The 24,507-nt window shown below is 45.9% G+C and overlaps 1 protein-coding gene across 1 annotated transcript in view; it reads right to left on the reverse strand.

The window, feature by feature from the left end:
* The window catches only part of CSN1b (COP9 signalosome subunit 1b), a 100,040-nt gene that overhangs the window by 39,100 nt on the left and 36,433 nt on the right, over positions 1-24,507 (reverse strand). Inside the window, exons 6-8 of the mRNA XM_045727491.2 lie at positions 19,677-19,760; positions 10,522-10,611; positions 8,759-8,907 (exon numbers count right to left, since the gene is read on the reverse strand). Of these exons, the coding sequence (XP_045583447.1) occupies positions 8,759-8,907; positions 10,522-10,611; positions 19,677-19,760 (323 nt within the window). The remainder of the gene's footprint in view (positions 1-8,758; positions 8,908-10,521; positions 10,612-19,676; positions 19,761-24,507) is intronic.

Raw genomic sequence — 24,507 nt, forward strand, 5'->3', positions numbered from 1 at the left:
CGTAAGTCAGGTCACACAGGAGGTAAACCACAAGGACATCCCGCACCACATGGGACTGGATGCGGGAAGCCAAAAACCTCTGGAAGACGGAACCGAAGAACCCACGGGAGCACGGAACCGAATCCAGGGAAGGGTAGAATGCCAAACCAACGTGTAAGAGCAGGGAGAGAACAGAAAACCACTTCTTGCAACACCAAGCTCCACTCGAAGGTACAAAAACCCTGGCAAGGTCCAACGGGGCCCAAGACAACCCTTTCCCCGCCCCAGAAACCCCACTCCGAGGACCCTGAGCTGAGCCGTCCCTCCAAAGCCCCGGCCTCACAAGAAAAAGCCGGGGCAGTTGAAAAAAACTAAGGAAGGGGGCCCACTGGTCAGACCCATACGCATCGGCAGGAGGAACAAGCTCCAATGCCTCTGCTGCCACTACGGAAGGGGACACCACCGAAACCACCCGAGTCTCAACACCAACTAGATCTTGCCCTGCCTCCGAACCCGCTGATGGGTTAGAGCCGGAAGCATGGGGGGTGGGGGGGACCGGACGCACAACAGAAGGGAAAGGAAGGGCGGAAGGTACCAAAGTCGAAGCGACTCCCACCCCCCAGTCCGGGTCCCTAAAACCAAAACGGGGCAGTCTTGGGGCATCAACCTACCCATCGAGTTGCAGCAACCAGAACCTAGCAGGCAACGCAGCTGCTGCCTGCACCCTCAGAACATGATCAGTAGTGAGGGTGAACTGGAGCACGTACCAACAACAAACGTAACGGAAATGCTTCGGCAGACACAACTATCACAAGCAAGGAAAATAAGCCTAAGCAGGGAGATCGAAGAAATAGAACAAACGTTGAAGCGATCATATGAGTGAGGAAATGGAATTGGAACAGAAAGTATACAAGAGATAAGGAAAAATCCGAAATATTTTTTCACATATGCAAAATCAAAATCCAAAACCTCGCCCAGTATTGGACCGTTAACACTTTCGCGCTCTCGGCGCTCAAAAAAAAACAATACCCCAGATGCTTTCGGCACTTCGCGCGCCTACGCGGTAAGACCAAAAAAGTGTACACTCTTTTGCTGTCCTGACAATAATTGAAGGCGCACGTATTTAAATTTGGTATCACTGTGTTCGCAATGAAATTGTCTATAAGAGCATACCTATAAAATGCCGCCCAAGCATAAGGAGTGTCAACACCAAATAAAAAACTATGCAGATCACTCGCCGAGAGCGCCAAACAGCAACAAAATGTTTCCACTCTCTTAATGGTTGCGAAGCCTACAGTTGTCCTACATCGCTAATTTTGGTATCATTGGAATCGCAATAAAATTCTCTACACGGACATATGCATATGAATGTTTAATATAGGTAATTGCCCACCCGCAAGAGTATGTGAAGTGGAGAGTAGTTAGCTGCGAGCGCACTGGCGAAAACGGGGGAAATCATGCTTGGAAAGTTTATACATTTATACGTTTCCTGACCCTACTTTTCTATGTACGCATTTCTTTTTTATACCAATGTGTTCGCAATAAAATTTTCTATAAGATGAAATGTATAACAATTGTACAAAGCATGTGTAAGAGAAGCGCCAAATATAGAACCACGTCGCTCAGTATGCGTTCACGGCAGAAACGAACGCATTGTTTTCGTTCGTTTGATGTTTGTCATGTTTATACTTGTTGAAACATTTTATAATTTGTATGACAGTGATCGCAGTAAAATTCCCTACACAGACATATACATAACACATACAAATATTTCCCACGTGTTGGATATATCAACGGCTAAAGGGAACCCACTGCCACACGCCCGCCACACCCAGAGCCACACCCGCCACACCCCCAAACATACTTTGTGTTTTTTTTTTTTTACTCATAGAAGTTTGTGATATAATATTCATTCTGGTACCAAAAAATTCACAAATAAATTCTCTACAAAACGTATATAATATAACTTCTTATAGATGATAAAAAATTCCAAATAGGTGTACTTACCCTGTCTATGTTGATTGAAGATCAACAGTTGAGCATTTTTTCTTCACTCCACCATCTTCAGGCTTCTGATCCTGAAGTTGCTCATCTGATGTTTCTTAGGTGGAGTGAAGCTGTTGCCGGTGGTTATTTTTTCTCCACCCAAAATATCTTTCTTCGGTGGTACCTTGTGTAGCAAGGCGCAGCGCACAGTGCCACATCACAAGTTTTACATCCATATATCACGTCCCTCCTTTTGCCAGACTTGAAACAAACACGGCATCTTCTTTTTTTAGCCAAGTGCACGAGTTCATGCGTCAACTTGTAGTTGAGACGTTGTTCTGAATCTATAATTCTTCTATTTCTTGGATGCACTGGAGGAATATTGTCTTCTACAGGAACCACCGAACTTGTAGTAGAATCTTCTATGAAATCAGAAACATCAAGTGGTTCTATGTCCTCGATGTCCATTTCAGAATTTGTGGTTGATGAGTGGGCTTGAGGTGTTGAGGTGAACAGAGGACGCCTCGCACCAGATGGGCCGGGTGTTGAAACTGCCGCGTCAGCAGGAGGAGCTGCGCTGGCATCTATGTCGGGAACATGTGGTATGCTTGTTGTTGTTGCCCATTCCTCGCTGTTCCACGCCAATAAGGCTTTTATTCCTACTGCGTGAAACTCTAATAGTGTTAGTTTTTTTGTATCTGTTGAGTAGTGGTTATACAATGCGTATGCATTGTGCATGGCCATTTGCAGAAAATAGAAAGTAATCTTCTTGGTCCATTTGTGGGTTTTTTTGCAAACTCATAATATTTGACCATTTGATCAAAATGATCAACACCTTTCATGAACTTATTGTAATCCACTATGGCCTTTGGTTTGTTCATTTTCACAATTTCTACTCCAGTTCTCCTGTCACATTTACGAACGCGTTTCCTGCGCTGTGCTTGAGTAGTGTCGGCATTGTGGATATTGGTGATGACAGAGACGGGGCGCTTGTCCTTCCAAACTATAACATGATTTCTATTTCCATGAAAACTCCATGAATGAAACTCCATGAAAACTATTTCATGGAGAAAAATCTGAGAGTATCCCCATCCATTTCGGTTAGAAAATGGAATTTATAGAAATATTTTTTCGATGGACTACAAAAGTAGTCTGTTATGCAGAATCGTAAGAAAAAACGGTGACGAGTTATCTCTAATCTAAAGTGCGAAAGTGTTAATTACAAATGAAGGTACGTACACAGAGGACAACAAAGAGATTAGTGAAATTCTAAGAAGCCAGTAAGAAGCCAGCACACCAATAAACAACATGAAAGTTGATGACCCAGACAGCTTCTTTATGAATGACATTCAAGCTGCAGATAATATAACGGATATTACCACAAACTCGGAAGACTTTGAAAGAGAAATTGACAATATGCCTATGCACTCAGCTCCTGGCCTGACTCATGGAATTCAATATTCATAAAGAAATGTAAAGTACCAGTAGCGAGAGCACTCAGCATAATATGGAGAAAGAGCCTGGATACAGGGGAGATACCAGCAGCACTTAAATCTGCAGATATAGCTCCGTTGTACAAGGAGGGGGGGGGGGGGGGGAGTAAAGCCTTGGCAAAAAATTATATGGCAGTTGCACTAACATCACACATAATAAAAGTGTTTGAAAGAGTGACTAGGAATCAAATTTCTAGTTTTATGGAAAACAATGAATTGCACAATCCAGGACAACATGGATTTAGAGAGGGAAGATCCTGTCTGTCACAGTTACTCAACCACTATGACAAAATCACAGAAGCCCTAGAAGAAAAGCAAAATGCAGATGTTGTATACACAGACTTTGCAAAGGCATTCGACAAATGTGACCATGGGGTGAGAGCTCACAAAATGAGGTCAATGGGAATAACTGGAAAGGTAGGACGCTGGATACTCAATTTCCTGTCGAACAGAACACAAAGAGTAACAGTCAATCAGATAAAATCGAGTCCAAGCTATGTTAAAAGCTCTGTACCTCAAGGTACAGTCCTTGCACCGCTACTGTTCCTTATTCCCATATCTGATATAGACAAAAATACAAGTCACAGCTTCGTGTCGTCCTTTGCAGATGACACAAAAATCAGCATGAAAATTACCTCTGCTGAAGACACTGAAAAACTACAAGCAAATGTCAACAAAGTTTTCGATTGGGAAGCAGAAAATAACATGATGTTTAACAGTGATAAATTTCAGGTACTCAGATACGGCAAAAATGAGGATCTGAAACATAATACAGGGTACAAAACACAATCGAATCTTCCCACAGTAGAAAAACAGCATGTCAAGGATTTGGGAATAATGATGTCCGATGATCTAACGTTTAGGGAGCATAACCAAGCAAATATCGCGTCAGCCAGAAAAATGATCGGATGGATTACGAGAACTTTCAAATCCAGGGATCCCATCACAATGGTTGTACTCTTCAAGTCGCTTGTGTTGTCCCGTCTTGAGTACTGCTCAGTACTCACTTCCCCCTTCAGAGCAGGAGAGATTGCTGAAATAGAGGGAATACAGAGAACATATACGGCACGCATAGACGAGATAAAACACCTAAATTATTGAGATCGTCTCAAAGCTCTCCAAATGTACTCTCTAGATAGGAGACGAGAGAGATACCAAATAATATACACGTGGAAAATACTGGAGGGTCAGGTCCCAAATCTACACAGTAAAAAAACAACGTACTGGAGTGAACGATATGGTAGAAAATGCAAGATTGAACCAGTGAAGAGCAGAGGTGCCATAGGCACAATCAGAGAGCACTGTATAAACATCAGGGGTCCGCGGTTGTTCAACGTCCTCCCAGCGACTATAAGAAATATTGCCGGAACAACCGTGGACATCTTCAAGAGAAAACTGGACTGTTTTCTAAGAGAAGTTCCGGATCAGCCGGGCTGTGGTGGCTATGTGGGCCTGCGGGCCGCTCCAAGCAACAGCCTGGTGGACCAAACTCTCACAAGTCGAGCCTGGCCTCGGGCCGGGCTTGGGGAGTAGAAGAACTCCCAGAACCCCATCAACCAGGTATATGTGGGCCTGCGGGCCGCTCCAAGCAACAGCCTGGTGGACCAAGCTCTCACAAGTCGAGCCTGGCCTCGGGCCGGGCTTGGGGAGTAGAAGAACTCCCAGAACCCCATCAACCAGATATCAACCAGGTAAACGTTGCATGACTCCAGGTCAAAAGAATCACCGACCCTATAGGCAGCATGGCGAAGGCACAACCAGTGAATGTCACCCTGAGATAAGAGGACAGAGCAACCACCAACCTCGCACAAAGCAAGGGGGGGACACAAGGGTCACGTCCATCAGACCACAGAGCCCTTGTGGGGTTTCCCAGGGCCCTTAACCTTGGTAACAAGCTGAGGGAAGCCCAGGCAGGGTACTGCGAACCGACGCACAAAACTACCAAGCAAACTTCTAAAGCTGAACCCCTGGAACATGTCCGCTCACGGGGGCCAAGCAGGGGGTTACCTTACCTTACCTTGAGGTTACCTTGAGGTGCTTCCGGGGCTTAGTGTCCCCGCGGCCCGGTCGTCGACCAGGCCTCTTGGTTGCTGGACTGATCAACCAGGCTGTTAGACGCGGCTGCTCGCAGCCTGACGTATGAGTCACAGCCTGGTTGATCAGGTATCCTTTGGAGGTGCTTATCCAGTTCTCTCTTGAACAATGTGAGGGGTCAGCCAGTTATGCCCCATATGTGTAGTGGAAGCGTGTTGAACAGTCTCGGGCCTCTGATGTTGATAGAGTTCTCTCTCAAGAGTACCTGTTGCACCTCTGCTTTTCAACGGGGGTATTCTGCACATCCTGCCATGTCTTCTGGTCTCATGTGATGTTATTTCTGTGTGCAGGTTTGGGACCAGCCCCTCAATTATTTTCCACGTGTAAATTATTATGTATCTCTCCCGCCTGCGCTCAAGGGAGTACAGATTTAGGCTCTTTAGTCGGTCCCAGTAATTTAGATGTTTTACCGAGTGGATTCTAGCAGTAAAGGATCTCTGCACGCTCACCAGGTCAGCAATTTCTCCAGCTTTGAAAGGGGCTGTCATTGTGCAGCAGTACTCCACTCTAGAGAGCACAAGCGTTTTGAAAAGTATCATCATTGGTATAGCATCTCTAGTGTGAAAAGTTCTTGTTATCCAACCTGTCATTTTTCTTGCAGTTGTGATGGCTACTTTATTGTGTTCTTCAAAGGTAAGGTCTTCCGACATGAGTACACCCAGATCCTTTACATTGCCTTTTCGTTCTATGTTATGATTTGCCTGAGTTTTGTACGTGGTTTCTGTTTTTATATTTTCAATTTTTACATAGCGCATGAGCTGGAACTTATCCTCATTAAACACCATATTATTTTCTGTAGCCCATAGAAAGACCTGATCTACATCTAATTGGAGGTTTGCCGTGTCCTCTATGTTGTCAACTCTCATGAAAATCCTAGTGTCATCTGCAAAGGATGATACAGTGCTATAGGTTGTGTTCTTGTCTATGTCTGATATGAGGATGAGAAAAAGTACTGGAGCAAGCACAGTACCCTGGGGGACTGAGCTCTTCACGGTTGATGGGCTGGATTTTATTTTGTTGACTATTACACATTGGGTTCTGTTAGTCAGGAAATTGTAGATCCATCTGCCACTAAAAACATATATAGAAGAGAAGGACCCTAAAGATAAAGAGGGAGTAACCAACCAAAGGCAGACTCCTCACCTGGCAGTAAAAACGAAAGAAAACCCCCGCAAGAGGAGAACGTACTCAGGCATAACAGAGCCAGTTGCTAAAATAGGTGATAACTAGCTGTGCAATACCCTGCGCCCCTACCAGTGATAAAAACTACCTCCTACCCAGAGGCAAACAAGGGCAACAAGACCCCAGCTGACTCCAAGGGCAGCCAAGTACCGAGTAATAAAAGACACAGTGGAAGTAGACCCCAAGGTGACTTGTGGAAGGAGGCCCCAAGCCCCAAGGGCAGTACTTACTGGACACCTAGGGAAGGAGACCCGAGGTGCATGCAGCCCGAATACCGTAGAATATTACTCCTGGCTCGCACATTAACTGTAGAGACAGACCACGCCACAAGGCACAGAAACTGAAAGCAAAGCAGAAGCCAGAGGCCCACTACCTGCCAGATATCACGTCAGCCAAAAACTGGTGGGTGGATTGCTAGCGTGAGGGTCTGGGGCTCCCCCTTTTCCCCCCCAGGGAGGGGGGGGGGGGTTTGCACAGACAGCAGCGCGGCGGCTCGATGACGCCATGCTCATTTGCTCATTTTCCTTGGGGAATTCTGTTCACTCGTTTGGCTTTCAGTAGCAATTTTTCACCCGAATAGGGGGTTTGTTTTAGGGCGCCTACCTTTCTGGGTGCCAGACAGAGTGCTCCCAACCACACAGGGGTTTCTATAGGCCATTGCTCCTCGTGTCTCTCTGAGGGGGGGCCAGGTTCTGGCCATGATCCCCAGTAGGCAAGAACTCCATGCACATTGATGCCAGAACGTTATACATATCCGTATCAGTCTGGATAGCTACGGGGAGCCGACGGGGCTCCCCAAGAAATAAACGTATATATACAGTATATGATTTTTTTGTACTTTCCATATTGTTAAGGTCAGATCTACCATTTCATAAGAAAAACAAGGAAAATAATTATCTTTACTTTTTGCACACAAGCAGAGTGGAAGTGGTTATCATAGTCATTATTTTTATTAATAAATACAGAGTACTGCATACAAGAACCTATTAGTGACTGTTCAATGACAACATTCTTTTCACTGTCAGGGCTAACTACTAATGCACATTATAAGATTATATGAGATTACATTTAATTGAATGAAGTTAGGTTTTTCCCAGTAGTAAGCAACTTTACATCTGGAGGTGCTGCATAAAACATACATGCATGTGTCATATAATTACCCTCATTATTTGGGTAGTGGCTTCTCCCAAGCAGTCATCAATAACCCCTAACTCAAAAGCAACAGTTTAGGTACACAAACAGTTGTTTATGTGTATAATGTAAATAAAAATGTATTATTAGGCAACACAATCTTCTGTATTCATACGTTTTTGGCGTTCCTGCACCTGGCACTGACTCACTGTTTGAACTGTAGATGATAGTTTAGCTGTCATGCCACATGCCCTTCTGGGAAGCAAGCTAGTTGATGTCTGGCAGAAATCAGACATTTGAGTTCAGTCCGCTCAGTTAACATTGAGCTCCTGATGACTTGCTAAGGCGGCTCATTTACAGTTAAGGTGTCAGGCAGTGTTTCTTGTGGCAATGTACTTTGTTAGTATCAGTGTCCAGGTCATCCGAGTTGAAATTAGTGTTCATGCTGTTATTTGATGTCTACTTCTAAATTATGTGTACAATGACAGTCGTAGTGCAAGTGTTATAGTAACTTTTATTTTGTGTTTATTAAATTTTTTTTTTTTTTAACTTTTGACTTTCTCTTCATCCCCATACATGCATTGAATTTTTTTATGCTACATAAAAGCATATGATCAGCTAAGTAGAACTGCGGTACCTCACCTAACATTACACCTGTCTTGTGCACAATTTTACCAGACTAACTTTAAAAAGTAAAATCCAGTTCTTCAAATCTGAGTTGCTACACTTGCTTACTGGCACTGTAGCTTGAGGATCATATATTTCACTATCAATAATAAAAACTTATGCAATACTTAACTTTACTCTCTTTCCCACTTATTCTACAGCACCCCAATAACATCTTGTACAGTACTTGCTAAAACTAAACAAAAGTAATGCGATCAGTTTCTAACCTGCTAGAGATAACCAATTTCTGTAGTTCTTGACGAGAAAACGTGGCCAATGCACAGAGGCCACCATACATGGCTACATTTGAGGTGGACAGGAGGTCGGGAAAATCACAGGCATCAAGTTGAGCTCCGAGAAAGCTCTTGGCCGCAGCCTGAAATAAGAAATGCACAATTAACAAAAATTAAAAAAAAAAAAAAAAAAAATCTATATAAATTTGTTAATCATAAATTAATGGTGCTGCCAAAACACACTTGGCAGCACCATGCCCATCATATAAGGTGGGCACAGATCCCCCAAGAACTGTATTTAATGATCATACCGAGATGACTGAGCTAATATTTCCAAGTTGTCACTGCAAGCACCTCTCATGATACAAACACACTGAATAAAATAGTACATTATGAAATAGCAGCACTCCCTTGCTTGTTCTAGGGATGAATTCCAGAAGAATGCAGACTAGAAGGTACAGTTAATGGTTTTTTTTTTTTTTTTTTTTTTTTTTTTGAGATATATACAAGAGTTGTTACACTCTTGTACAGCCACTAGTACGCGTAGCGTTTCGGGCAAGTCCCTGGAATACGATCCCCTGCCGCGAAGAATCGTTTTTTCATCCAAGTACACATTTTACTGTTCGTTAAACAGAGGCTACAGTTAAGGAATTGCGCCCAGTAAATCCTCCCTGGCCAGGATACGAACCCATGACATAGCGCTCGCGGAACGCCAGGCGAGTGTCTTACCACTACACCACGGAGACTGCTAAATGAATGTTGGATGAATGCATTCCAATTTTCCTTGATGTTCCAATTTTTAAGTTGTTTTTGTACACACTGTACCTTATAAATAAGGTACAAGGTAGACGAAAGAAGGGTTCATAAGGTGGTTGGTATAGTAGTAATGGCACAGTACTGGACAGTTGAATCAAACTCAACTGACTTAAAACCCCAAGTTGTCAGTGATTATAACTGTAGCTGCTACTGAAGTGGTATAAACTCATTCATGGTATAAATAAGACTGTGTACATTAGGAATGTGTACATACCCTTCTAGTCTACAGGCATGTTCTTCGTATCATATTTTCAATGCATATTTTGTCATGAATACCGTATGATGACCAAATCACCAGAAGATGAAGAAACGATGACGTTTCGGTCCATCCTGGACCATTATCAAATCGTATGTGATGGGAAGAGATGATGATGTTTTAGATTCAGCTACTTGGAACAAAAGTTTCAAAGTAACACAGGCTATGGTGAGCCCATGAACCCGGTGCCAGGTAAGTAGTGACCTTACCTGGCACAGGAACGGGGCTGTAACTGGGATGGAAGAGAGGTGATTGATTGATCATGAGAGAGGAAGGCACATTCAATGAATAAGGAAAACTTGAGGTGAGGAACAGGTAAGAGACGAAGGTAATTCCAAGAAGGTAAGAATAAGGAGAAAAGGTAAGAATAGGATGAAAGGTACGAATGGGATGAGTGTAATAATGGGATGAAAGAAGAATGAGAAAGGTAGGAATAAGTGGAGGATAAGAAAAAAGAAAAATGAGGGTAGGCTTAAGTCAGGTCACATTTGTTAGCAAGGTTAGAGCATTTGAGTATTAACTGTGAAAGGGAAGAGTCAACAGCAACAAAGCCAGGACTAAGGTCCATGCTGGGTATGTTGTTATCGGAGCCGATTGGACAAGACGGCACCTGTGAAGAGTAGAAACAGCAAAGATTATTTCAGAAGAAAAGTCTAATTAATGAAAGATGCCAATAACATGTTACCTTATATTTTCTTGTAGCTAATTGCGCCAATCCTGCTGCACACGTTAATTTGGTCTGGATTACAGCTGACTGGTCTTTGTTATTGCTCGGCTGAAAGAAGAAAAAAGAGCACAGAGTATATTGAAATGGCCCCTTTCTGCACTGCATCTTAGTAACTGCCCTGAATTTACAGACTGGCAAAGGACAAACTCCTCATGCTAGGTACCTGTGAGAGACTACCCTCCTGGCACAAGGGCTTTAGCAAATTCTCCTCCATGCAGCAGGGAGAACAAGGGATTAAAGATTTGTCCAGTAATGAAGTGACTGACCCACAAAATAATCAAGAGGTGAACAAACTACTCAACCTCCATCAGAGATGTTTTGACAATTGCTGAACCATCAAAATAAAACTCTTGATAAATACTTAATCAGCACATCAACTTTCTATCCCCAATGCCACCAAGTGGTGGACTGGGCCTCCAGATACTAGTGAGGAGACCACTCCACCCGAGTTCGAGCTCAACCTCCTGCCACAGGAAAGAAGGAAGAGTAGGAATGGGAAGCTAATGAGGTGCTGCAGAGAAAATGGTTTTATTACACTTTATGCTCTACTTCTGGGCACATTCTCTCAGTAAATCCCCTTTATTTCTTCACCCGAGTTCCTCATATGACACTTTCATGAACTTTACCACAAAAGGGGGCCAGAAAAAACAGAAGCTGGGACTTATCCATGATAGAAGTCAAGATAACTGGAACCAGGTGGAGCACAAGTGCTGAGCCAGGATGCAAGATGCATGTCCAAGCACCACACATCTATGACATGTCAGAGAAATGGTCTGTAAAACACCCCAGGTACTGATATGGTGAGGCTGGAATTTAACAACAAACTAGAAAGAGCAGAAGAACTGTAATTTGCCCTATTTCTGAAATATGAGCCGAGTTTTTCACCAGGAATGACATGAATGAACTAAGTGGACCTGCAAAACAGGAATGAAGCCAATGTCACCAAAAGAACCCAAAACAGTCCTGAAGGGGGGGACAGAGGAGGACCCCCCTACCCAGCTCCAGGAGGGAGGATACAAAAAAACACCCACCCAGAATGACAGGCTATTGCTACAGGGTTAAGACCTTATGATGAGACCACAAAAGCACCCAAGGACCAGAGCTCAACTCCATGTGAGATTCTCCAAAGCCAGGACAAGAGGGAGAAAACCTGGACTATCACCCACACCCAACTAGTGATGGGCTGGGAGGCAGTACTGTATGAAACAAAAACATACCAGCACAAAAGTGAGAAAAGCAACAAAGGCCTGAAATCATAAGATAATGTGACTCAGCAGCAGCAGCATCACCCCACAATAGCCAGAACACTAGGGACAAACTATGAAATGACCTAGTAACCTAACAACTAAGGACCAAAACAATACAAATCACACACTCAAGGAAACAGACACCCCAGAATCCTACGGGAGTGACAAATGCAATTTGGGACCCCATCGGGAATGAAACGCCATGGAACACCCACCATAGTTGGAAGGAACAAAGGCTGGCAATAAACTAGGTGGGGAAAGACATCATGACCAAACATGATAAACAAATCAAAATGTGGTATAATTGTGCTAATGTCTACTGGACCCAGAAATATCCTTTCCAAGAGAAGGGTGAAGGCAAAAAACCAGCGTTGAATGTAATGAAACGCCATTTTCTGGGTGAGCCCCGGAGGCTCCCTGGAGCTTATCGGGCTAATGTATGTTATGTTAGACCGGGACATTAGCTAAGGAGTTCAGACCTACCAGGGACCAGCGCCAGAACCTGGCCCCTTCAGAGAGGTTTCAGGGAGCAATGGCCCTGGAAAACCCCATATGGTTGGGGGTTTTCCTTATCTGCCATCGACCGGGGTTAGGCACCCAGAAAGGTAGGCGTAACAAAACAAACCCCACATGGTAAGAAACTACAACAAAAACCGAACAGAGAGGTAGAAAACTCCCTACAATCCCAAGGAAACAAGGAAACAAGCAAACATCACACTTTACTGCCGCGCTGATCGTCCGCGCAGCCCTCCCCACCCCGGGAGGGGGAGGGGGGAGCCCCGGACCTACCGCGCCGGCTGCCAAGCTCCAGTTCGGAAGCTAAGCTTCAACCAACGCGAAAAAACCGCCGACCGGTGGGAGGGAGGGTTTCCAGGGAGCCTCCGGGGCTCACCCAGAAAATGGCGTTTCATTACATTCAACGCTGGTTTTCTGTGGGGAGCCCCTACGGCTCCCTGGAGCTTCATACCCAAAGAGAAGGAAAAGAAAGGGCTAACCCGGGAGGCGGCTGCCACAAACTCTGCAACGCAAAGCCAAGACAACCGGTCGCAAACCTGCGACCCAAGGCAACAAGAACGCCCAAGAACAGACGCACATATGGATGGGCGGCCAAAAACCTGTGCGACCCACAATTCCCTGCGCCCGAAATGAGCCCGAGACGTCACCAACACAGCAGCAATTGCTGCAAACGTCTGAACAGCACGGGCGCAAAGACAGACCGCAGGAAGAAGGAAAACACTGCGGACGACCCGGGAGACCCGAGCCCTGAAAACAGGGAACGAAGGAACCGGATCAACCACAGCGCATCCCCAGGCACGGTACGCCGGCAACAGCAAAAAGCACAACTGGACAACACAGGACGCACCCCCCGGCCAAACCAAACAAGTACCAATACCCCAAGAACCCCTCCGGAAAGCAGCCGTCTCGACCGTCGCCAGGACAGAGAAAGGCTGCACACCAATAAAGCTACCACCAGTACCAAAGAGGAGGAAACTGGAACCGAAGGGGCTACCACAAACTGAGGGGAAGAGAAGAAGGCACCCTGAACAAGGACCAGGATGGCTCAGGCGACTCATGAGCAGGCCGGAGGGGAAACAAAACGCGAGAAAACGTAATAAACGTCATACAGTCTCCAAGACGAAGCTCGCAGGTGGGACACCGTCAACAAAGCCACCTGAACACCATAGAGATGGCGATACCTGCGTCAAAATACCAGACGCGAAGAGCCAAAGAGAAGGCCGAACCAGTCACGGACAGGACCGATTCGGCCTGCTGAAAGAGGCGAAGCCTCAGGAAAAACGCCCCGGGTACGGACACCTATCAAGCAGCGTCTGAAAAGAAGGCCGGGCCGGCCACCGTGGAACCATAAGGACTGTTCTCGTAGGAATGGGCTGCAACCGAGCCAGAACCCGAAGCAACAGCTGGACCGGGAGAAGAGGTACAGGTACCCCCCACCTCGACCAGGCCTGCCGAAAGCCTCCACCGTGAAGTCCTCGCAGGTGGGAAGGGCGCCACAAAACGGGCGACGCCTAGACCACGCCGACCCGAAGACGTCCATGGCCAGGAGTCCATAAGCCCAACAGAGCCAACAAAACGAATCGGCGACGACTGGCCAACCCACGAAGAGGAATGAACCGAGACAGCTGTCCACCAGGACGCAGGACACACCCCGGACACGAACCACACAGTTAACCAAACCCCCTGTGGTTCCGGCAAGAACCACCAGAGAACAGTCCAAACAGAGCTGAATGGTAGAGTACCTAGTGACCCAAACCCTCCGAAGCGCAAACCAGACAGCCATGAACACCTGAACCGGGCTGTGAGCCCGACGGACAGACAGACTCCATCAACCTCGGCCGACCTGGTGAGCACTGGTCACAAAGCCCCAGCCGAGAGACGACCCGTCCGTGAACACATCGAGCGAAGGCTCGGGGAGCTGCCAAGGCACGGAACCCCGAAAACCCCAAAGAGGAAGCTGGTGACGCAGCACCAACACCAGATCCCCAGAGGAACCCAAGGAATGCAAGAGGCGGAAGTGGAGTCTCCGTAGGAACCAACCGACGCCGGAGCCAAACCCGACTCCGCGGGCAGACAAGCACGCCGAAGTGCAAACTCCCGCACAACCGCCCAAGCAACCGCTGAGCAACCCGGGACCCCCTCCTGAACAGCCAAAGGCGGGACCACAGCCACAGTAACACTTCTGGAGGGAAGACAATGAGGGGCCCAAGAGCCTGAAACAAGGCCCAGGTCCGAACCCGGGACGGAAACAGAAGGTAAAACCTCCAGATCACCAGGAAACCAAACCCAGCGATCTGGAAAGAACCATCCCCTGGCGAGCAGACAAGCGGACTGACTGGGAGCCCACTCCAGCCAGTCGTCGAGGTAGGCCAGACACCGAATCTCAAGACGCAGACAGGGCACTAAGATCCGGTAAAGATGCAAAGAGTATACAAAGTGCCCTTCACAAAATAGGGAATGCAATAAAAACAGCAAACCTGAAGCCCCACCACCAAAGCATTGTATGACAATCATATGAAGACATATTATGACATATGACAATCATTATATGACAATATGACAATTATAATCAAAGCATTATATGACAAAGAGTGCTGGGAAGACGGGACACCACGAGAGTAGCTCTCATCCTGTAACTACACTTAGGTAAGTACACATAGGTAATTACCAACCGTGCTAGCCCCAGAAAAACTGGAGAGGAACGTGCCAAGAAGTGACCTGGAGGTCCAGGTCCACCATCCATGCACCCGGCCCTAACAGGATCCGAACAGGAGACAACAGTCCTCCGAGCAGGGCAGAGGATCCAGGGCGCAGACGGAAGTAGTCCAGAAGAACTGCAGACTGGAAAAGCTCATGACTGCAAAGAGCAGACGGGAAAAGCTCATGACTGCAAAGAGCAGACGGGAAGCCCAGAAGGATGGGGCGGATCGACCACGCCCCACGCACCCACGAAGAGGAAATGACGAAGCGCAGGGAAGAAGCCCACCCCGCCAGCTCTGAACCCCCCCAAGGGGGAGAAGCCGTCCTCCGACGCCAGCAGAAGCCGGAAGACAACCCAAAGCGCCCACCAACAGCGGGACCAAGCGAGAGGCAACAGAGCAAGCTGCGCCCCCAGCGCCCAGTCAACAGAGAAGGGAACAGAACCCCTTCAGAAAGAAAAAGTACACTACCGAAGTCATGAGGAGAGACAACGGGAATGAAACCACACTTCGCTGGAAGATGAAGTGAGGGGAGACCTGATCACCACATTCAAGACACCCAAGGGAATCGACAGGGTTGATAAGGACAGGCTATGGAACACAAGGGGCACACGCACTAGGGGACACAGGTGGAAACTGAGTACCCAAAAGAGCCACAGATAGAATTTTTTTTTTTTTTTTTTTTTTTTTTTTTAGTGTCAGAATGGGAACGGGAAAGCACTAGGAAGTAATGTGGCGACTCCTCACACAAGTAACGAGGCTGACCCCCATACAATGTCACATGTAGACATGACAGAGCCCAAGAGGCACAGGATCCGATACACCTGTTGATGGACGGTTGAGAGGCAGGACCAAGGAGCCAGAGCTCAACCCCCACAAGCACAACTGCATCAAAAGGCCCACCTCGACAGCAAAACCACAAAGTCCCAGCACAACCACAACATGTGCCAAGACCCAAAAAGCTCAGTCTGCAAGCCAGGAAGACCCCGGAACCCCAAAAGGCAGAACCGGGTCACACAAGGAAACAAAGTCCCCTGAACCCACAAAAGGGGGCCCAAGAGGAAGAAACCTCCAGAACGAAACCAAGGAACCCAAAGGAACCCAGAATCGAACCAGGGGGAGCCCAAACCACCACATTTGCCGGCGGAGAACACCACGAAAAGGCAAAGCACAGACCCCAGCAGAACGCCCTGGGAAAACGGTCCCAACAGACCGAAAACCGAGGGGCAAGGTGTGGGAGCAAGCATACCAGCCAGGGGCACTGAGCCTAAACCCAGAGGCTCAGACCCAAAATCAACACCCAAACGTTCCCAGAGGAACAGGCAACGGCAAGAAAACACCAGAAAAACAAAGAAACGACAACAGGAGAACAAAAACCCTGCAAATTTTTTGAAAACTCACCAGAGACGCTCGCTCGCACACCCAGACGCATGTAAACAAACCGCAACGCCGCCCTGGTGGCCATGCCGTGAAACCGGCAGACGAAAATGGCCGCCAGCAGGGGCTGTGACTGACGCTTAATACACAAAAACACGCCAGCAAATGTGGGAAGCTAGCAGACTGGAAGGGCGAAAAACGACGCCCAACAGCAGAAAAACCCCTGAAGGGGCAAAACTGCCCCAGAACTGCTAGCAGGCAACCCCCACAGCCCCGGGAACCAACAACAGAGGCCCCGGGGCAGAGCCGTCCTCCAAGCCCTCCGCCCTTAAAGAAAAGCAAGAGCCCATGGGAAAGGCAACAAGAAAGGGCCGCTGGTAAGACCCAGAAGCCTTGGCAGGAGGCACAGGCTCAAACCTCCGTCCCCAACCCGAACGGGGCATCCCCCGAAAACCGCCCGAGTCTCTGCCGCAACTGAACCCCGCCCCGACCCCGAAACCCGCAGACGGTCCGGAGCCGGGAACATGGAGAGAAAGGGGCGAGCAGCACCTAACCAAACGGGGCGGCCACGGGGCATTCGAGTGGGAAACCAACCTAGCATGTTGCAGCAACCTAACCTAGCTTGCAACACGGATGCCGCCTGTACTCTGAACAGTAATAACATCAGGAGAGTACTGGAGAACAAGCAGAGAATCACTCGCAAGACTCCGGGTCAAGGTGTCAGTGACCCAACAGGCAGCATGACGGAGGTAAAAATGGCGACTGTCACCCGGAGACAAGGGAACAGCAACCAACGATCCCGTTCAAGACGGGTTGGAACCCGGATCACACATTCAATGGTCCCCCGAGCCCAGACAGGGGTTTCCAGGGCCCGTAGGGTAACAACTACGGGAAGCCCGGGCAAGGTGTTGCTAACCGGTTAAGAAACCCAAACATAACAAGAGGGTAGATTATAGCACTGAAAACCCCTGAGACGTGTACAAGCACGGGGGACTAGCAGAGGGCCGCCAAACACTACCAGTGGAACTATAACCACCTTAGGCAGACCCCCACCAAGCAAGAAAATGAAAAACAAAAGAAAAACCCCGCAAAAGTACACCGTCTCCAGAGGCAACAGAAACCGGCCGCCGCTTAGGTGGCAGGCTGCGCAACACCTTGACGCCCTAACCAGCACAATACCAAACCCTACCCAGGGCCAAACAAGGGCCCCAAGCCCCAGCTGGCCCCAAGGGCGAGGCAAATGCCGAGCAGCAAGAACCTCTACGGGAATGGTTCCCGAACGCCCCAGGGAAGATAACCCTGTTACGCAAGGGCAGTACTCACAGGGCGCTTAGGGAAGTCAGCCACTAAGCACATGCAGCCCCGGCACTGATGAAGTACTCCTGGCCACCGCACACCACAACACACGGCAGTGAACGCCACACAAGGCAAACACCGCCTAGGAAACTGAGGCCAGAGAAGCGTCAATCCCGGTTGACATTAGCGAACGAACTGGAGCTTGGCAGCCGGCGCGGTAGGTCCGGGGCTCCCCCCTCCCCCTCCCGGGGTGGGGAGGGCTGCGCGGACGATCGGCGCGGCAGTAAAGTGTGATGTTTGCTTGTTTGCTTGTTTCCTTGGGATTGTAGGGAGTTTTCTACCTCTCTGTTCGGTTTTTGTTGTAGTTTCTTACCATGTGGGGTTTGTTTTGTTACGCCTACCTTTCTGGGTGCCTAACCCCGGTCGATGGCAGATAAGGAAAACCCCCAACCATATGGGGTTTTCCAGGGCCATTGCTCCCTGAAACCTCTCTGAAGGGGCCAGGTTCTGGCGCTGGTCCCTGGTAGGTCTGAACTCCTTAGCTAATGTCCCGGTCTAACATAACATACATTAGCCCGATAAGCTCCAGGGAGCCGTAGGGGCTCCCCACAGAAAAAGCTCCAAAGCAATAATGAACAACAATGCTCTCCAGCATAAACCCTAAAGTCTGTAGTGGTCGAAAACACCACAGAACCTCGAGGAAAGCTGCAAGCAGCAGACTTGGGCTCTGAACTGAGTAGGAGTGTCATTGTGACCCAACCAGTAAAGATACGAGTTACATAGCCTTTCTGAAGCACAGGAACTCGGCTCCAAATCAAGAGAGACTGGGTGAAGAAACCAGGCACAACAGACTATGTACATGGCTGCCAAAAAAAGATAACTTTCTGTGACAGCTGGAAACAAGTATAAACAAAATCACAAACTATTACCCTTTTACTCAACAGGTCTCCTAGGCATCAAAATCCTGGAATGCTACACAAGACAGTCAATTTGAAAGGTACCACCAAGAAAAATTGAACATCAACGAGAAAATAACCAGCAGTGAACGATCTTTACCAAAAGTGCCAATGCAAAGAATCCTGAAACTAAAGTTGTGGTAGTGAATGGTAGCAAGACAATGTTAACAGACTATTCAATCAGGAAATGTTTTAGGCATGTATTCTAAATGGGAGTTTTAATATATTCTTTATATTCACAAGTGGAATTAGGCAAATGCTTAACACTTTCGCCCGCCGGTGATGCAGTTTGTGTCCGAAATTTTTCTCACCGGATGTACGCACCACACAGGTGCGTACATCCGGTCGCAGGTTGTATCTCAAATTAAAATATTTGTTAAAATTCTAATTTTTATCCGGTCATTCTGGGACTGGTTTTAAAATGACCGCCTATGTCTTCCCATTTTCTGTGCTGGCCGAAATGAAAGATGAAGCATGAGAATTGAGGTGACAAGAGTGAAAAGAGTACAGGTATACACTTTTCAGTATTGCCACACACTCCCTGGAACCACCCAGGCCACCTTGGGGTTGTCTGGCGCGCGCTCGCCCAGAATGCGAAAGTGTTAATCAACATACTTTTGACTGCGCTCACATTTTTAAAAACTACATTAATCTTAAAATCTTGAAGTGTGTGTATTTTCAGTTACTCACTTCATGTGTGACTGTAAACATCTCACACATGAACTGCATGACATGTTTTCAGCGTAAGGAAGCAAAGGCAAATATTTTAGGACTGGGCTTTTAGTGTTATGAATATAAATTGTTTCCTAGTCAGGTTAAAAGCTATATTACAAAAAAATTAGGGAATTGTAACTTGGGAGGCAATACTATAAATCTTGGACAATTCCTCATCAACAAATTTAGGATTACAGACACGCAAAGGTCTCAAAAACCTTTAAGAAAATGTCTAATATTTAACTATAATGTGGTTTGAATAAACATGCACATATAACACTGATGTACATGAAAAAAAATTAACTTACCCTAGATTCTGAAACTTCTGGAGTTGCTTGAGCTTTGCTTACATAGCTTAACACATGAGACCAATTGTTTAGGTAGATGGAAACCTGCAAAACAAAGATAATATTGATACAAAACTTATATATTGCATTGTAGTTATTGCACTGTAGTAGAGATATGTTCATCTCACCTCCCTTTCCTCTCATATCCTAATTTCCTCTTCAAGCAACACAACACGAATTAAAAGTGGACATGAAATCTTAGTTGTCTTGATGTCCATTTTCTACTTGTGTAAAGCAATTACTTGCTGTAAGATATTATATTACTTCTGAACATGGCAAGACTACAAATACAGAGGAACCTCGATATTTGTACTGCTCCCAATTCATACTTTTTGGTATTCGGACGTTGTGTTCATGTTCAGCACTGTATTTGTCCATTTGCTCGGCATTCACATGTAAACACGCGTCCCTGATCCATCGGTTTCGCCATAACTGTCGTTCAGTGCACACTCCACTACACTTTTCTTATGGGTATTTTGGATATTTGCTATATGCTTAGTGTAAATAAGCCATCCTGCAGAAGAGGAGCCACAATAACGTGGCTGAAATATGTTGAACAAACCAATCAACTTGGGAATGGTCCAGGACGGACCAAAACGTCGTCGTCCCTTCACTTTCTAGTGTGTGATTTGTTCAACCTAAGTCATCCTGTTCCCTAAGAAAGTTTGTGATTAAGAGCCAAGCAAAAAGAAAAATGGTTAGAACCACAGTAGAGATGAAGAAAGAACTCATAGAAAGATATGAAAGTGGTGCCCTTGTGTCTGCTCTTGTTACCGAGTTTGGTACTGAATGCCTAAGTCCGGCTCTCTAATAAAAGAAATGTGTGCAAAATGGGAGGGAGATGAAAAGGTTTCTTTAAAAATATCACCCTGAAAAAAGCTGTCACAAACCCTTAAAAACCTATTGAATGACAATGCTATGTCTCACTTTAGAAACATTTTAAATTGCAGGCAAAAGCAATCATCCTTGGACAAGTTTCTTGTAAGAAAAGCATCCAGTGAGTGTAAAGAGGAAAACAGAAGACAGAAAAGAGAGAGACGCACCCACAGAAGCACAACTATCAAAAGTTATAATGGTAAGGAGACTCCCCTGCCAAAGAGTAACATCTCTCCTCTGCCTCACCACCATCCATATATGCCTCTCCTAAGTGCAGGTAAAGTGCATGGTGTTTAAACATTTATTTAATTTAATCATTGCATAAATATATTTATTTTTGAGGTATGGAATGGATTAATCCAATTTACATTACAGTATTCCTTATGGGAAAAAATTTGTTCAGCATTCCTACTTTTCGGCATTCGTACCGCCTTCAGGAACCATTTCAAATACCAAAGTTCCACTGTATTTTTTTTTTTTTTCAGCAAAACTGCACGGGGGCCCTAAGCCTCTGACTGGCCCATTAAGTGTTGCTGGTTTTCGTTTTACCTAGGCCTGGAGTGTTAGTATTTATGACTCGTATGGTCGTTTCAGTAAGATTTTGCCACATGTGTTTAACCCTTAACCCTTGGACCGCTAAGGATCATAATGGCTTCAACACCCACAGGCGCAACAAAAAAAAAAAAATGCCAAAAAATTCTTTCGTCTTATAAAAGTGTTCATTTGTGTTCCCTGATCACAGGAGAAAATAACAAAAAATCGTAAGTGGCATATTTTGGCCACATTTAGGTGGGGAAGTCTGGCATAAAAGAGGTGTTGACAGAGCAGTCGCCAGACGAGGTCTGCTCTGCCCGAGCTGTCAGGCAGCAGTTGCCACAAAGATATTATTACCTAATTATTTCAATGTCTCTGATTTTTTCTTACAGTAATATTATTCAATAGTGTGTATTGTGATATATTTAAATAATAAAATGTGTGAACCATCGCTGTATTCAAAATTATGATGTGCATATTAGTGATTCAAATATTATGTTCATAAAATAAACAAATAGTTTTGCTGTTATTACACTATATACACAGGATATATATAAGTATCTGCATGTTTTGCTCACCATAACAAACCACTAAGTTGGTGTTGAGAGTCAAAAAAGCAAGGAGGAGTGACCGCCACACACCAGCCAGCCCCTCGCTGCCACTCCCTCCCTCAATAACTCCTCACTCGCCCACATTCTCCTCCCACGATACTGTGTTTGCATTTATTTACTATACACAGACGTTACATATAAGTATTTACATGTTTTGTTCACCATAACTGTACATCTAAGGTTGTATGGTGAGTAAAGGCAACAAGACATAGCTACTCTCACAGTCAGCTGGTGGCGGCCGCCCTCAAGGCCAGACGCACTAATATTTCTCCTCCAACAATACTGTTTGCAGTGTTATTACACTATATACACACATTATATATAAGTATCTACATGTTTTATTCACCATACCTGTACAAATAAGCTGGTATGGTGCCCAAAAACCATAGTGGCCACCAGTAAACAAGACACGTCATGCAGACGACACATCTCCCTCACCAAAATGGCGGCCCCAAACATACTCCTATTGCTGTTATTACACTCTATACACACGTTATATATAAGTATCTACATTATCTACATTTGTGTTCACCTTAGTGAACCACTAAGCTGGTGTCTTAAGTCCAGTCTATAAAAGGTGGCCACACACAGTCAGAAGACGATGCCACCTCCCTTCCTCCCTCAACATTACTCCTCCCACCATGGAGCACAGCGTTAAATATCACCACAATCTTGCTATTATCAGAATCCTGGTCAGTTTTATCACAGTCATGGGTCTTCTGTAATACTATCATCGCTAAATAATAGCATGAATACTATATATTTTGACATTTTTAGGCAATGCTGTGGTCACAAGCTGAATAGCAGTTCAGTGAGCTCATGCTGCATGTGTTAGCCTTGGTGGATCACTCAGTACTGAAGCTCTCACACCCAGGAATGTTGGCCACAATTTTTTTCTAGGTGGTGTCTGTCAACTTTCGGTCGTGGCTGCACTATAGCTGCCCTTATCCCACGTGGGGCATTTAAATTAAGGTGCTAGACACTAAAACAGCTATTAATGTATTGGCGGGTCCGGTTTTGTTTCTCAAATCATCTGTTTATGTATTGGGCGGTCTAAGGGTTAAGCTGCTTCGGACTATTTGAAATGTTATTCTTATAAACCTGTTAATTTGTGTACCCTGATCTCTGAAAAAATAAAAAAAAAATCCTAAGTGGCATATTTTGGCCACAATAGGGCGGGGAAGTCTGGCAAAAGTCTCCGTGGTGTAGTGGTAAGACACTCGTCTGGCGTTCCGCGAGCGCTATGTCATGGGTTCGTATCCTGGCCGGGGAGGATTTACTGGGCGCAATTCCTTAACTGTAGCCTCTGTTTAACGCAACAGTAAAATGTGTACTTGGTTGTAACAACGATTCTTCGCGGCAGGGGATCGTATTCCAGGGACCTGCCCGAAACGCTACGCGTACTAGTGGCTGTACAAGAATGTAACAACTCTTGTATATATCTCAAAAAAAAAATCTCAAAAAAAAAAAAAAAGGAGGCGCTAACTCAGCAAGCGTCGGGAGGGAGTTCTGCTTCTCTCCAGCTGTCAGGCAGGAGTTGCCCACAACTGTAATTCCCTAATTATTTCAATGTCGCTGATTGATTTCTTTTTTTTTTTTTTTGCTGTAATATTATTCAGTAGTGTGTAGTATGATATATATTTATATAATAAAATGTGTGAATCATCGTTGTACTCAAAATTATGGTGTGCATATTAGTGATTCAAATATTATGTTCATAAAATAATAAACAAATAGTTTGTTGGTTATTACACTATATGCACTGGTTATATATAAGTATCTGCATGTTTTGCTCACCATAACGAACCACTAAGTTGGTGTTGTGAGTCAAAAAGCAACAAGGAGTGGCCACCACATCTGCCAGTCAGCCTCTCACTGCCACTCCCTCCCTCAACGACTCCTCACTCGCCCACATCCTCCTCCCACCATACTGTTTTTGCTTTTATTCACTATATACAGATGTTACATATATAAGTATCTACATGTTCTGTTCACCATAACTGTTCATCTAAGCTGGTATAGTGCACAAAGAGCATAGTGGCCACCCTTATACAGCATGACAAGTCAGGAAAATGATGCCACCTCCCTCACCAAAATGGCTTCTCCCAACACTCCTTTTGCTGTTATATATACATGTTATATACAAAGTATCTACATTTGTGTTCACCATAACGAACCACTAAGTTGGTATGCTGAGTTAAACAGCAGCAAGGAGTGACCAACACACACCAGCCAGCCCGCCACTGGCTGCCACTCCCTCCCTACCTCACCTCACCTGACTCGCCAACATTCCCCTCCCACCATACTGTTTTTGTTTATATTCACTATATACAGACGTTATATATAAGTATCTGCATGTTTTGTTCACCATAGCGAACCACTAAGCTGGTATAGTGAGTCCAGACAGTAAAAAGTGGTCACAGATTCAGAAGACAATGCTACCTCCCTCCCCACCAAGATTACTCCTCCCACTACAGGTTATCTTGAGGTTATCTTGAGATGATTTCGGGGCTTTTTTTTTTTTTTAGTGTCCCTGCGGCCCGGTCCTCGACCAGGCCTCCACCCCCAGGAAGCAGCCCGAGACAGCTGACTAACACCCAGGTACCTATTTTACTGCTAGGTAACAGGGGCATAGAGTGAAAGAAACTCTGCCCATTGTTTCTCGCCGGTGCCCGGGATCGATCCCGGGACCACAGGATCATTCTGTCCGCTCAGCCGACCGGCTCCCATTCAGCACTAATTATCACAACAATCCTGCTATTATCAGAATC

The sequence above is a fragment of the Procambarus clarkii genome, chromosome 78, assembly GCF_040958095.1.
Source record: "Procambarus clarkii isolate CNS0578487 chromosome 78, FALCON_Pclarkii_2.0, whole genome shotgun sequence".
In the NCBI taxonomy this organism is placed as follows: Eukaryota; Metazoa; Arthropoda; class Malacostraca; order Decapoda; family Cambaridae; genus Procambarus; species Procambarus clarkii.